Genomic DNA, 15,889 nt, shown 5'->3' with positions numbered 1-15,889 from the left:
AGAATCAGAGACTCAAATGAGTAGTGGGTAAGAATATTGGAAACAGTATGTTTACATACGAAACAAAAGGATAACACTCTTCTTGGAGTCTAAACTTAACTTTAACACACTAAAATCCTTGTCTGAAGTAAGTTCATACCTCAAACAACTTCCCAGCATCACCAACCAGCATGGTTGGGATCCACCATTCCTGGATGCACAGTGTTCTCTTTCTTGTTTCCTCAGTGACAGATAACCGGGATGCTGTCCCTGTCCCGGCAGATATAGTCCAGAAAACCTTTGAAGTGTGTCCTTTTGAAGTGCACCACCAGATAACACTCTTCTCCCTCTTTGCTTTTTTTCCTGTGCGCTCTTTGACTTCACAGGTTTCTGTTGATTTGAAATGTAAATGTAGCTCCCATCGTCTTTGGCTTTCAGTGCTTAATTTATGACACAGAAAGGGATAGGTGAACAGACATGCTTTGTCTGACAGAAAACCCAATTCTGAACTCTGCTTTGTTTAATTTTCATTGTGTATACATAACTCCTTATACAGCGTCTGTACATGTCCTTTGCAATGATGTTAATAACCAGTGTATCACTGTCTTTCATTTGACATCTTACAAGACACTATTTATGGATAAATACCATGAAAGCAGTGTGTTAGGTGTAGTGAGTTTGTCAGATCTGATAGAAGTCACTATTACAAAACAGTGAACCCTTTGCCACTTGGCATTGAGGGGCTCTGAGGGTCACAGTAAGTAATTATATGAGGGATAAAATAGTGACAAATCATGGTGCTTGTGCTGAGCTCATCAGCAAAAATTCTTATTCCTGTGGCAGGGTATACTCTGCTTCATCTGGAGCAGTTTAAATTTACTCTTACGTGTACATCAGAACTGGAAATCACCTTTACATATCCCTTAACAAACAGGATATTTGAAGAAGAGTTAATAGGCCTAGATCCATTTTTGTACAGTGTTTTTTTTTAAGTAAAGGCACAAGAGACACAAAGAGATATTTAAAGTTTGAAACTTGCTTTTCTTACTGGAAATCCTGTTGGACTTTGAATAAAACAATCTGGACTCCAAAGTGCGAGGGGCTCAGCATCCTGTCCTCCTCCTTGGTTCCACGTTGGATACCGGGGTTCCCAAAGTTGAGATGGAATTCACATCTTTGTTGAGAATATCCTGAGAGCATGAGCCATGGGGGCAAAGGCCACTGTTTTACTGTCTTCATCATGTGACTTGATTAATGGCTCTTGTGATATTTTGGTGACACCAAATTGCAAGCCCCTTTGGAGTCTTCCCCTTTGATGTATCTGTTAGACAAACACCCACACAATAACATCAGCGGGAGTTTGGGGTAAAGGTGAAAACTCCAGGACTTGATGTTTGTGTTCAGGGTAGGAAACTTTACGGAAAACACTTGAATCTCAACAACCTGCTCTGAGGGCTTGGCAGCCCCTGAGACAGATGTAATTTAATTCTTGGGGAAATACTGTGCCTCATGCTAACTAGTATTGGAGGGATTTGTTATGTTGAGTCACTCACAGTAAAAGATATAGAAAATGAGAAATGCAGTTAAAAGAAAAAAAAAGCGGAAAAAAAAGTCACTCGTTTCATCCCATGGTGGAGATTGATTGGGTAATGGGTGGGATCTCGGAAACGGGTGCAGGTTTTCCTTTGACCCAGAGGGAGTGATAAGAATTTCTGGGAAGTGATTGGCTGTCCCAGAGTTTGACTGACTTATTGACAAGTTGAGAAGATCTCATGCAACATCTTCCATGGATAGGTGATCTTTCAATTAACTCCTGCCATCTGGCATGTTAGCAACTCCCATCAGAGGACTGAATGAGAAAGAGCATTTCTTTTTCACAGTTAAGAAATAGTCTCTGTTTAAAGTGAATTCACCACTGGTGTTTGGGTCTGGTTCGCAGCCCTTAGGACTGAAGTCCCCTTATCCGTGGAACAGGTGCAGCACGAGCAATGTGCCCAGACTGTTTTCACCTGTGGGCTGGGGGGAGCATGTCTAGACAGAAGAGCGTTCATAACTTAGGCAGTCCTGGCCGCCTCTGCTGAGACTAGAAACAACGGAGCCGTTTAGTGCTGTGATGTACCCAACTATGAACTAGACGGAGGTTGCCAAACTTACTTCATTATTGGTGTTGAATAGCCACTCATGGTGCTAACTTTCGTCTCTGTGGACATGAATTGAATTTGAACTGGGGACCTAATGCTGAGAGTAACTATATCTCATAGCAATCCCATAGTGATCTCGCCCCACCAAAAATGTCTGACCTATTTAAGTGCGTATTGTAAACGTGGTATGGAGTGTCGTCAGTATGTTACATGTAGTGGCAGAGACCGAGATGTGGCTGATCATGCCTTGTGGTTGAAGCAGTGGAAGTTGGGCCTAGTGGTCTGTGCGGCGGCAGTCAGGTTGGAAACTGGAGCCAGAATCAGGCATGAAGAGTGGGGTTGGAACAAGGCAGGTGTAGGGCTGGAAGCTGTGCTGGACAAAGGTCTATGGAATCCACCACCACTGTCAGGCAGGGGAGAGTTCCAAGCTGTGAAGTGACATCGGGCAGATTGAGCTGCTGTCTCTCCTGGAAGCTTACATACCTGCCCTGAGAGTCAGCAGACCAGCTCCTGGCTTGTGGATTGGCTGAGCAACAGAACAGTAGGTTCATTGTCATACTTTTAATGTACCCTGTTCTTCTGTTTTGTGACATTGGGGTATCTAAGTCATCTGCCTGGCATCTTTCCCATGACTGCCCAACAAGTGCAGACAGAGGTAGGGCAGAGAGACAGACCGCTTTAACCAGGGCTGGGTGGGTGGTACAGAAAAATGTTTTCACTCAGTTTTCTTTTTTTGAGTTATTTGGGCAACTTATTAGCTCTTTATTCCCCCCATTCTCCTATGAACTGAAAGGCTGCCTATTGACTTCAAGCATAGTATCTGTTTAACCCTACAGCTGCGCTGAGCGGGGTTGTGTTTGGATCTCAGACAGATTCAGGCAGGAGTTCAAGATTCAGGGCTGGGACTATTGAGGACTAGAGCTTGGAGTTGATGGAACCTTTTGCGTAGAGGCCTAGAGGCAGTGGGCACATACGCTTATGAATAAGAGGCTTTAAAGTCTCCTCAAAGGCAAAAATTGGATTCAGCCCTAATTATGGAACTGCTGTTGCACCTCAGTAAGAAGTAAATCCGCCTGCCAGGCTGTTAGGCCTCGCAGTGTACTATCTGCAAAGTGCCGACCCAGTTGATACCAGAAGTGTTCCCCATAAGGAGACTGCAGAGGGTTTGCAAGTGTGCCTGCAGAATCTGACTCGAAGGTCTAATGTAGCACTGGCTTTCTAGATACATTCTCAAGTGAGAAACTCCATTTCAGCAGCAAAACTGGAGAGTGTAAAGGCTCAAACACAACTAGGGCTAGCATTGTCAAAGCATATCATGATAGAACCTGCAACATTTAGACCAAGAGTCATAAAACAAGGTACCCATTTGTTGTTCAACTACAGGTCCTGAAGTGTCAGCAGGTTCAGAATCATGGCACAGTTTCTGGCCGTTAGTTTTGTTGTTAGCTGCTGTTGCATTGTAGAATTTGTGCAGGAAGTTTGTCACCATCTTGGAAGGTTTCCTGTGCTTCACAACCCTAAACAGACTGAGATGCAACTTTTTTACTGTCAGGAGAGCGGGCAGCTGTAGGACAGTGACTCAATACAAAATTAAGAACTCTTTCAAACAGAGGTGCATGCGGTATTGTGAACTGAGCATGACTTGCAAGTGGTCCCCAAAACTCTGAAGTGTGGTCCTCACAAACTGTTATTTTTAAGTCATTTGTCTAAATGTCACTTCCTATTCCTGGAGGAAGCATCTTTGAACTTTTGAAACCCTTCTGAAGACAGGGGCATCAACTGAAATGAAATTTCAAGTTTTCGCTGGATTTTGTGAAACAAATGTAATTCTGCACAAAGGGGGCTCTATTTATTTAATTATCAACTAACATTTTTCTTATGCACATTTTAGAGGGGTTCAAATATCTGTCTGGAATGCTTTTGGGCATTCAGCCTGTGACTGGGATGTGTTAAATTTCCTGTTCTGTTTATTTATCTGACTCTTCCAAAGCCAATGTTACAGCACGGCACAATGATAGAACAGCTGACCTGCTAATCTGCATTGGCAGAATGTTGTAGCTAAACAGATTGGAACATACACTTCCTCTCAGTGTAGACAAACATATCTGAGTGGTGCCAAACTTCTTCATAGCATAGGTTAGTAGGGAATCAAAGGCCAGAGTGGCAAGTGAACGCTGTAAACCATAATCACCCGGTAGTTTTGCGTCTTCTGCTTTGTGCAGTCTTTAAATCCAGGAGAAGCTTCCTCTGTTTCTCCTTTAAATCCCTAGATTATCCTGGAATCCATGTTAGACTAGCCTGATCTTGATTTTGAATTCAGGAATTTAATGCATACCAGTGAAATGCCCCAGTTCATCCACTGATGATGCTAAGCTACAGGAATTTCCCCCTCTCTTTAATACCGTTTGAAATGAATTGTCTGTGGCTCTAGGTCTAGGTCTAGGTCTAGTTGTTACCTGTTTGGGGATGGGGCTAGAATTTGAACGTTTCGTTTGAGCATAATTAGCTCAGTGCCTGGAATGGAATGTGGGCAGAAGGCTGCGAGTCTGGACTTAGGGGTTCTAGTCCGGGCTCTGCAACTAACTTACTGTGTCAGCTTGTGCCTCAGTTTACCTGTTTACACATGTGCCTCAGTTCCCTCATGAATGCACATTGGAAATGACTGTAACACTTGTAAAAGGCTGAAGATTGACAACCCCGAGAACCAGAGTCTGCTGTTTTATTCACAGAAAGCATGCAGTTGGGGTAGTATCAGTGCAAGCTACCCTTACCCGACCTAGTCAATGTGCTCCCCATCTGACCTGGAAGGAACATCTCTGGGGCAAAAGGGCGGGGGGGGCTTCATTCTCTGTGCCTGCTCAGTGTTTACCCTCTCTGAGACTTCAAGGGTGACAATTTGTTCCTTTTGTACCACTGTTTTGTTTCAAGTGAACACTTAGCTGTGGAGAATGAAGCGTGGGCAATGGCATTGTTTCCAGGAGACTGGAGTAAAGCTGCAAACCATTTGTCCTTCTCCCTGGCTTGTCAGATACCTCCCCACAGGCAGGAATACCCGGAGCAGTTCATCAAGCTACATCACTGCATGCAAGACAGTGTTGCAGATGTAACTACGACGTGCTGGATATGCAGGGAACCCAAACGGTCTTGGGAAAACATGCCAACTGTCCCACCCAAGCTGCCACTGAACGGGAGAAGCACCTGCCCAAAGCTGGCGTGTTCCCATAGTTCACAAATGCCAACACCACGCTGGGAGATTTGTCAAGAGGAAGTGTTGTGAATGCACTGTCAATAGCACTGACAAACTAGAGGACTCTATCATCCACCTACTTTGTATCAGCAAATTGAGATGCAATATTACCTTCCTGTGCATTCGCGTGCACACATGCGTACACTCTTCTCTCCTTATGAACTCAAACAGCTGCATTTCTAAATGCTTCCAACTCGTGTTCAAAGTACAGCTACACAGCTGGCATTTCTGACACCAGAGTCCACACACATTTTTTCCTGTGTGAAGTTACTTTGAAAATAGTGCTCGAAGGTCTCTTCTTGCTGTGTTGGCAGTTTCCACCAGCTAAGACGATGGCTGTTATATGCTGTCATGTGTCGATGTAGTCCTCTGAGCTTCCTACAGGACCTGTTCACTTCACTGGCCCGCTCTGCTCAGTTGCTCTCCTTAAGTGATGGTTCTACCTAGGAAAACACAACCTTCATTGAACGGAGCTGGACTGAAAGGGTTAAAAATTATTGGCTTTCCAGTGCTTGCCAATTCCTATTCCTTCAGCTAAGATAGTCTGGCAGGTACAGTCTTTGTTTAAAACTAGGGAATAGAATGGAAATCATATACACAATGGCAGCTGGTTAATTGAAGGTCAAAAGCATTAACCCAAAAGCATTAATAGGCAAGGCTGCCCCCTGGAAAGGGGAAGAACAGCAGCAGGTGAAAAGGGAAGCTCTGGAGACAGGAGTCCCTGAGCTCCAGTGTACTGAGTGCAAACTTACTGTGCTGATGAAATGCAGCACATGGGGCTGAGCCCACCCAGTGGTGGGACGATAACGGGTTTGTGCTGCAGAAGAATCTGGAGGCTGAAATGTGAACAGGCAGCATGAGAGAGAAGGAAGCAGCGGTTATGGGGAGAGTATCAGATGTGTATAGGGTTTTGCTGTCACTTCCTACTGTATGCACTACAAGCCAAGCTCCCTGTGACATATGGAGATTATTAGCTTTACAGATAAGGCTTGGAAAGGGACCTCCTGTCTCAGTGGAGGCCGGTGTGTAGCTAAAGGCCAGTCTGTTGCCAACCCCCTGCTTCCCCAGACCCGGAACTCTCAATCCACTTGCTTAAAATAAACTGAAGGAGTAAGTAACAGCCGTGTTAGTCTGTATCTGCAAAGAGAAATAAACTGAACATCTGGTGAAACAAAAAAGAAAAGTTCCCCTGTACTAGAGAATTGCACAATTCGGTTATTATGGGACTTTTACACCTTCCTCTAAAGCATCAGGCATTGGTCACTGTTGGAAAAAAGACACGTAGTCCAGATTGACCTCTGGTATTGGAAATCCTATGTTCTTGCTCTCGTAATCTCCCCATGAAGGCTTATCATGACACACAATGCCATGACAATAACACAGCCGGGGCTGATAATCCGACATCTAGCAGCTAAAAGGCTTAAGGAAGATCCCAAACATGTTGCCTCCAAGCTAGTAAACTCTGGGTCAGGAGTTCTCAACCTTTTCCTTGCTGAGGCCCTGCTCAACAGGGTATAAAAACTCCAGGGCCCAGCGGGGGTGGGGCTTCAGACTGGGTGGGGACAGCACTGCCTTCAGCCCTGCAGAGTTTCAGCCGCAGGGCCTCGTTGCTGTGTGTCATGCCTGCATGCAGCATGCCTGCTACGCTCATGAGTGCAGGCGCAGCTCTTCTCCACTTCTTTAAACATCACACCCAGTATTCTTTGAGTGAACATAGCCAAGGAGCATCTGTGACTTCCACGGTGGATTTCTTCATTGCTTGATAGACCTTACTCCATATATCAGGCATCAATTTCCCTTGTCTGCCCCTTTGCTTCCCTTCTTTTTAGTTAGTACCTCTTGGGTATTTCTCGATTGTTCGCATGCTCCCTGCTTGGCTGCCTCTTCTCCCTTGCACAGTCCCTCAGGCTCTCCTTACATGTCGTGCCCTCTAGTCTTTATTGTACCTTTTCTTTGGATACTCCAGTTTGTCAAGGTCTTTTTCTGTTTTGTGGCACCCAAAACTGTACTCAGAACTCTCTGTGCTCTTCCTGAGGCTGAGGAATTCAGAAACCTCTCCGGACTTACAAAATACACAGTATTCCAATGTTACATCCTAGAATAATGTTTGCTTATATTGCAAGAACATTCTGCAGGGATTGCATATGAAATTTGCTAACTAATCTCGCCCCAGGTCTTTTTCTGGACTGCTGCTCTCAAACCAGTCTGCTCTGATTTAGCATTGCTGGTTAGATTGTTTTATCTATTGCCCGCATTTATCCACCTTTCACTTCATGGTATTGGATGCTGCCCAATCTTTGAAACTCACTAGTTCAATCTACAGTTTCTCTGTGTTTACAAGCCGCCTTAATTTGCTATCATCAGTACGGTTGATTAATGAGCCTTTTATTTTACCTCATTCTTAACTTGTCCAGGGAAAAGGGCCAGGTGCAATGGAATTCGAACAAGGAAGGGAAAGGAAAGAAAAGTAGTTTTCGCTTTCCACTGGGAACTGTGATTAAGCAGATTAAAAAGAAATTGTTGCAGCGATATGTCTATTCGACTAACCGTCCTAGTGCCAAGAACAGATTTTCTGTTAACAGTCCTAGCTTCCCTGCCTTTCACATTTACTTAGTAGAGATTTACTATCAAGGTAGTTGGGTCTTCAGGGGTTTTAATTAATTTAGCTAGTAAAATATTTATTGTATCACTTATAAGTACTGTGCACATCTGTTTTGTTTATCCCTCTGAACAGTCTGATCACAGGACTGGGAGTCAAGACCTCCTAACTTGTAATCCTGGCTCTGATTCTGATCCCTTCTAACGAAAGTTTATTAACCTCTATATGCCTCATTTTCCTTGTCTATAAAATGGGGCATTAAAGTCCCTCAGATGGGTGTTGTGAGGATTAATTCATCAATGTTTATAAAGCACTTTGCAGGTGAAAAGCATTATATAAATGCTAAGTATTCCAATTAAGGTTGTAGGTGTTTGTTTATCTGTACATTGCATAAGGTGATCAAGATGTGGGCCCAAATCCACAAATGTATTTGGGCTCCTAACTTCCATTGATTGCATACGTGTAAGCTTCTTCCAGTTGTGTTGGACAGTTAGGACTTTAATAGACATTCCAGATGTGTTCATGGAGGTCAGAGGGTGAGTGAAAGGTGTGCTGTAACAAAGCATGCTTCATCACATCAGCAATTTTAACTGACTTTTGTTTGTTCAGACTGTTATAAAAAAATGTCTTTTCTGGAAAGATTATGCTTCTTCCATAGAGCAACTGTCCAAGTTCTTGGTTTAGAATGTTTCTTTTAAACTCAGAATATTAATGACAAGTGTGCAGTGTGTTACAGTGAATGACGATTATGAGGAGCTGAATGATTCATGGAAGGTTAGGTAGCTGCTGACATTTGGAACAGTCTACTCAAGTGACTAGAGTCCACCTTCCTTTGGAAAGTATGCGGTGATCACATTAGGCTGTTGTTTTCCTCCTGGGTTGGACTCTTTCAGTGTTGCATATTCATCACGGAGTGATATTCATTACAGTCTAAACCACAAATTTTAATTTGGAATTTTGCTATGGCCAAATAATACCACTAAAAGGAGCTGCTATTCTCCACCACTCGTATAAACACCATGTTATGAAACATTCCAGAAAGCTAATTGTGTTTTATGAGTTGGCCTCTGGAAAATCCAATAAACTATGCTTACCCCTCTATTTTTTAAATTTAGATTCTATCCTCCAGAGCACAGGAATTGATAACATTATTACTTTCTTAGGGTAATTGGTGTGGCTTGAACGCAGTGCCCTAATTTAGAAATATTTCATCAGATTAATAAAAAGAAAGACCCAGTAAAGTTTCTTTACCTTAGTGGTTGCTAGAGAAACACCGTGCCTTAGCCACACACTCTGCTCTCTTGCTCTCAGTTCGGGTCACAGGAGGACCGAAAGCTTTGGAGACACCAAATATAGGGTGTTCTCCCATAGTTTTTGCTCTCTAGGACAGTCTGTGTAGGGCAAAGAACCAAAATATGGAACTCTCTTTTTTTTAATGGATGGAGAATGTCTCCCCAACCTTTTCATACCATGTTTTCAGTCGCAGGGTTTGAGAGCTGTTGCTCAGGTGTCACTTGCAGAATGGGAGAGCCATCAGTTGGTTAGCTAAGTATCAGTCTCATGGGAGGAGGAAGAGGATGTTGATTTTATGTCATTCCTGGGGGGGGATAAGGCAATGATTCTGGTGTCAGATGGCAGGAGGCTTCACCCTCATTGGTGACAGGGTTGGAGGGATCCTGGTTGGGAGTCAGATGGGAAAGGGAGGGTTCTTCATTTGATGTCAGTCATGGGCTGGGAGGCTTTGTACTTCATCACTAAAGATTGCAGTCCACATTGCCTTGGAGCTCTGTTTTCTGGGATCTGTTACCTTGTAATGTGTAGTGGTGGTAAATTCAGCTGGGTAATAGGTGAGTGGTATGTCGGTATCCTTTGGCTTGTGTTCTTTTCTTGCTGTTTAATCTTTGGGATTATGTAGTCTTAAAGCAAGAGTTAAAACCCTGCAATGTCATGCTGGCCTTTTAAGGCCACTCTGAGAGGATTTGTGGCTGTACCAGTTAGGGTGCAGCAGACATCTTGGCAGGGGTTAGGAGTCTCAGCCACCCGTTCTAATCCTCTTTAGATAAAATGTGGTTTGAGAACTATCTGCTGGCCTGCAGGAAATGAGCTGGCCATGCAAGTCCAACCTACACCCCAAAACAAATGAATCACTCGCTATTGGCATTAACGGGCACCCTCGATGTCAGTGTGAGCAGAGAGGCCAAGAAAAGAAGCATGGTTTTGTGGTTAATTATCTGGCCTGGTACTCAGGAGATGGGGGTCTCCGTTTCTGGTTTCTCATGTAACCTTGTGTTGGTCACTTCACCACCTCAGTCCCTGAGTTCCCCACTCCTAAAACGTGAATAGTAATAATGCCCTACCCCAGTGTGAGGGTAAATCACATTTTCCAGGTGCTGAGGTGCCATGGCAGTGAGTGCCATGGAAAAGCCTGCAAATAACTGAAAAGATTTAATGGGTCACGGAGACTGAACTCTTCTCTCACTAACTGTTCCCCCCAGGTCTGTGCTGAGACACATTTGGGCGGGGCGGGGGGGGGAGTGCGGGTAGGGATTGGAAGCTTGCTCTGTGGCTGACTGTGTTGTACCTATTCTGTAGTTAAATAAATAGTGGTACCTTTCACCAGCACGAGATTGACTTAAAACTATAACAGAATAGTAATAACAGATCAATTCAGCCATCTCTTGGAAAAGAGAATCCTGCCTGTCAACACGTGCTGTGTTCGTTACGGCAATTAAGGATCACATAAGGACATTCAGATGTACATTCAGATATACAGCTTCCACTGCCACCAGTGGGATACCAGAGGACAGTGTAAAGCTCTAAGGAATTACCTTAATGTCAAAGTCTTGCTGTATTCCTTTTCATGAACAAAAAGAAGAATACAGTTAAAAGGGTTTTGCTGGGGCTGTAATTGTTGGCTCAGGTGCCTGTGGGTGTAGTTTCTGGGCTTCTTTTAGCATTGTGCATGGACAGCAGACCAATGAAATACATAATGAACTAATGCAAGCTCATTTTCTTTTTAATATTAATAGAATGTTTGTTTGTATTAGCTTTGATCATCTTTTTTCTTCGTGATCTTTATTCAGAAGCAGTCAGTGCAAACATTTGGAAAAAATGGTTTTGTTTGCTGTAAAATAAAAAAATCTGTGAAGAGATTAGCACAGATTCCTAGGATTCCAGAAATGAATTGCAAGTATTATTAATGCTTTTTAAGCATTCTAGGAGAGATTATATTTGTATTATTTCATTAGCAAGACTGTATAATGTGGGAACAGTTTGCAATTTTTTCATTCTTCAGCTGGCATCTAGATTCAAAAGATAGGTTCGTGCAGAACTAACCTTTTTTTGTTTTTAACAGAACGTAGTGTTCTCTCTCCCACATGCACACATGCAAACATTTACATATCCACACAAGGTACATGCAACTCATAATGCACACAGCCACACATGCACAACACATGCTGATCATAGCACACAGATTGATAGACATGGCCTCTCACAAAGCACATACACACAGGCTCCTACCACACACATGCCCGTGTGAGCATGTGTACACACATACACGTGTATCAGTCCAAGGCAAGACTCAGTTAATCAATGTCTGCATACAGCCCTTTCCAGTAATGCCCAAGGATGCTTTTTGTACCAGGAGTAGCTTAGAATGACAAATGGCTCATGGTGTGGTACTCTGTATACAGGGTGGTGCACAATATGTTAGCGTTTGTTCAAACAGGCATCTTTGTGCTTTCTCCCATGCTGCTTCTCGTGCCTGGGAGGAGCTACCTGTAAATACCCTCAAAGCTACCTGATGATCCTCCTTCAAATCGCTCCTTAAAACACTCCTTTGCAGTGAGGCCTGTACCAACCTTAAGAATGGTTAGGTTGCCAATCATGTTGACCAGTCTTGTCTCATTCTTTACTTGTACTCCCATCAGGCTGTCTGTATCCATCTGTTATCTCTTGTTTTATATTTAGATTGTAAGCTCTTGGGGCAGGGGCAGGGGCAGGGGCACCTGTTTGTGCTGTGTTTGTACAGCACCCTAGCCCAATGAGATTCTGTTCCATGACTATGGCTCCTAGGTGTAGAGTAAAATAAATAATCATTTGTGAGAGTCATGTTTTCAATAAGCATTCAGAATGACGTGGTGATCTCCAGCCCCTAATATGACTGGTCTATATAATGCACTGTTCACAGGAGTGACGGAGCTTAAGCTAGCAAAGCCAAAACTCATGTTTGCCAGTCATGTGACAGACTTGGGACAGTTTGTGTAACCCTTGGGTACAGCACAGATAGTGGCAATTTCAACTTCCCAACTCCCCCAACCATGTGCTTCATCCCATAGCTGGAGGAACGGCCTCTAGAGGTAAGAGTAAAGTCTGTATTACCTATTTAACTCCTGACCTCTCTGCTCAGGCAAGAGAACCAAATAGTGTCTGTCATGATGTAGAGGTGCTTAGGAGCTGGTCTGAGACCACCAGTTCATTTCATACTGGTCATGGAACAGTTGTAAGATAGTAATTTTTGATTGCTAGTGACCTATATTAATGGACAAATTTTGAGTATTGCAGACACAATTGTCCATTTGTGTGCCCAAGCTAAGTGTGCAAATATGGTATCGGGATTACAAATGCCATTACAGTAGTTGTACACAGAGATAATAATTTGAATTAACTGACCCATTGCATGAGCATTTACCATATTTGCATGCATAGTTACATATTTGCCTGCAAAAGTGATGTGCACCAAAACACAAGCAATTGCTTTTGAAAAACTCTGTCTGTCCCAGAATCTTAATTCTTTTAGCCATTAAAATACTTTTCAATCTTAATTTTATGCAAAGTTTCATTTGTAACATTATCCAGTACTGAACAGTGTATAATTGTGTTTCTTGCTCACACAGGCAGCACTGTGTGGTTCTTTATTTTCCATTTGAAAAACAGGAAATATATTCCTGGGCATCAGTCAAAAATAGAGCTGGCCAAGTAACTTGTAAGGAATTGTTTATTTAACTCACTAATTTTTACCTCGCTGGGAATTGTCTGCAAGCAGATTGTAATTTTTTCAAATATATTCATTATTCCAAATTATTTGCTGAATGCTTGCCTCGAATAATGAGGTTTATAGCTTGTTTGCAAGCAGTCTGTTTGAATAACAAGTTAACCCAAAATGTTTTGATTTGACACTTAATATGTTTCTGTTTCCTAACTGGATGTATTATATTTCTTAGCATCAGTTTTCTGGTGGAATATTGATGGATACAAATTTAGAATTCACTTCCTGCAAATATTCTGCAATTTTCCTTTTCTTTCAGTGAATGTTTGTGCTGGGAAACAGCAAACATAAAGAAGCAAAGACAATTAAAGTGAATTCATTAACATTTTTGAACCACTGATGGCAGAATATTATTTTGCACTATTCACACAATTCTAGTCATGAACCTACTGTCTATTAAGAAAGGCCTGGACAATATATGAAGATGATCATCATAATCTGTACATCTAAATTATGACACCGAATTTTGCACATGGTTCCCAAATTCCTGCTTTAGGTGTACAGATGCATGATGTCAGCTGAAGTGCTGTAAACACTAGTCTCTAGAACGGGACACTAGAGAACTGGAGAAAAGACACCTGGGTAGAGAGTCCCCATCTCTGGAATTCAGTCCCTCCCACTTTCTGCCAAGAACAGAGTTCAGTGCAATGTGCAGGACTCCTGTTTTTGGCCAGCATTTGCTTGAATTTGGGCTAGGACTATGGGGTTGGGCTGGTTGATAGAGGCAGCTGTTACCTAATCTCGTTGATGTTTCATTTTAACATATACTGTGCTGTAAAGCCACAGCAACAGCGACATAATTATATACTAATTGATGGCCTCTTTGTAGGCATCCAAACAAACTCATGTTGTTTTGTTTTGTCAGGGTTTTTGCTCCTAGAAGAGAAACCGCTCTTCTTGTTCCACAGTGTGGTGAGTGTCTCGGGATATTTTGCTCTACCGTCACTAGTAGTGTCTAGGCAGGACTTTCCAAAATGTGGTGTTGATTTAAAGCCCATCCCCCCCCCCCCCGCATTTCCCCCCCAACTCTCATATTTTCTTTTTTTTTGCTAACATGACCAATTATAGAACTCTGGCTTGGCCCAAACCCAGCTCCGGAGCTGCTAGCCAGGAATTTTTGGTTTCTTTCAGTTTGTGTGGTTTTTGGAGGAATGTGATGTCACGCACAAATTCTGGCTCAGCACAGAAGAAGAAAAAGCAGAGCAGGGGAGGGAGGAGAGTGAATGAATGTAAGGGCGGAGACACTTCTGCTGGGTTTGGCCTTTACCTGCAGGGGGCGGGTCGAAAGTTGAGAACATAAAAGGGAAGGGGTGTGGGAGGGCTCCTAAGAAAGCTTGGTCCCAAACTACATCTGTTGTTAGGAAGCAGTAGCTGTTATTACCATGGCACATTGTGCATCTGTGAGTCTTTGCAGGGCAGCTTGGCTCTGTGTGCAGTTTGCCCTGTAGGTGACAGACATGTTCTGGGGTGGTTTTATTTGAATTTAAGGGTTTTTCTACCATTTTGTAGCTTAACATTATTTTCTCTTTAATTTGCTCTGGAATCCTGTTTTCTGGCTTTTTATTCTTGTTGGCTTTTCACCATGGGAGAGGAACAGAGGCTTTTTTGGATGGTGCTCTGGTGCATTGGCCTTTTTGGTGGCATCCCAGGTGCTGCTGGTGTTCACTACCGCTATCTCTGGAGAAGCTGTAACCCCTGTTATATGGGGCGTGCAGGGTATGGAGTTGAGATGAGGCCAGGTATGTATCCCTGCTATATTCACAGTTACAGGGATGCTCTTGACAGGCTCACTTTTGAACAATGAACCGATATGAGGTGAAAATGTTTTTTCTTTATTGATAGCTTGGAGACAGGTAACCGTAGTATAAGGAGTGACTGCCATCCTGACAACTACTGAAATCACACATCAGTGACCTGATTGCCCATCTGATTGTGTGTTGGTGTAAATTTTAAGCGTTATAGACATATTCCTGTTTGAATGGATTATTATTCTGAAAGTCATTCTTGGCAGAGAGGCTTACTTTATGGAATTTCATTTACTTCAATTGCTATAAAGTTATGTAGCTGCTGTGCAACAAGCATGTTAAAATAAATTAGTATTTTGTTATGGGTTGTGCTGATCTTGAGTTTTGCAAATCACTCAGGGCAGCAAATGAAATGGTTAAATGCTGGCTTTCTGACTGATAGATTGATCAAGCATGTCTGGGTTGTCTGACCAGTGCATGATGAGACCATATACAGTTGTGTGGCTCTGTGTTGTTCAGTGTCATTACATGTAATGGGAAATGCTCTTAGTATTCATTTTTCTAGCAGTAGTTAGAGATAAGAAGTAAGGAGCATAGCTCCTACTTGCACACACATGAGTGCTGAGAGGACAGCCACAGACTGGAAAGCACAGCAGACTACATCTCTGAATTTAAGGGTCCAGACTTATTAGTGTCTTTGTTAAAAACAAATTCCTAACCTCTTTGTCTTGAGCCTGCTGCTGGGTGGATATTTCCTGGCACAGCCAAGCAGTTGCAATTAAGAGTCACACCACATCTTATGTGGTTATAAACATTAAGAACATTCTGCTGCTGTAATGTAACATTTTGTCATCTGTTCTGCTGATCTGAATTCTGCAAGTGCTAAAATAGGAGTGACAGCTAGTGTTGGGCACAGATCCAGATGTGCACAAAAGCGAATTAATAGCCCCCGCCTGTTTCCATCCCCTGGACTAACAAGAAATTCTGCCCTGACATCGGTGCCAGTGAGAGGTACACATTCTGGCACCAGGGCTGAATTTGACTAGTCACTTGGCTGAGGTAATTAAGAGATGATTGTGTTCTTCAAAAATTCTCCACTGGACACTAATCAGAAATGGCCTCATGCCT

General features: G+C 43.0%; 1 protein-coding gene across 6 annotated transcripts in view; it reads left to right on the top strand.

The window, feature by feature from the left end:
* Positions 1–15,889, top strand: part of MEGF6 (multiple EGF like domains 6) — a 255,996-nt gene that overhangs the window by 150,268 nt on the left and 89,839 nt on the right. Inside the window, exon 1 of one of the 6 annotated variants that reach the window (XM_037881099.2) lies at positions 14,343–14,755. The exons of the other annotated variants lie outside the window; for them this stretch is intronic. Coding sequence (XP_037737027.1) covers positions 14,599–14,755 — 157 coding nt within the window. The 5' untranslated portion in view covers positions 14,343–14,598. Of the gene's footprint in view, positions 1–14,342; positions 14,756–15,889 lie in introns of those variants that run through there. 6 annotated transcript variants of the gene reach the window in all.

The sequence above is a fragment of the Chelonia mydas genome, chromosome 18, assembly GCF_015237465.2.
Source record: "Chelonia mydas isolate rCheMyd1 chromosome 18, rCheMyd1.pri.v2, whole genome shotgun sequence".
NCBI lineage: Eukaryota > Metazoa > Chordata > Testudines > Cheloniidae > Chelonia > Chelonia mydas.
This window is presented reverse-complemented; position numbering and strand designations above follow the sequence as displayed.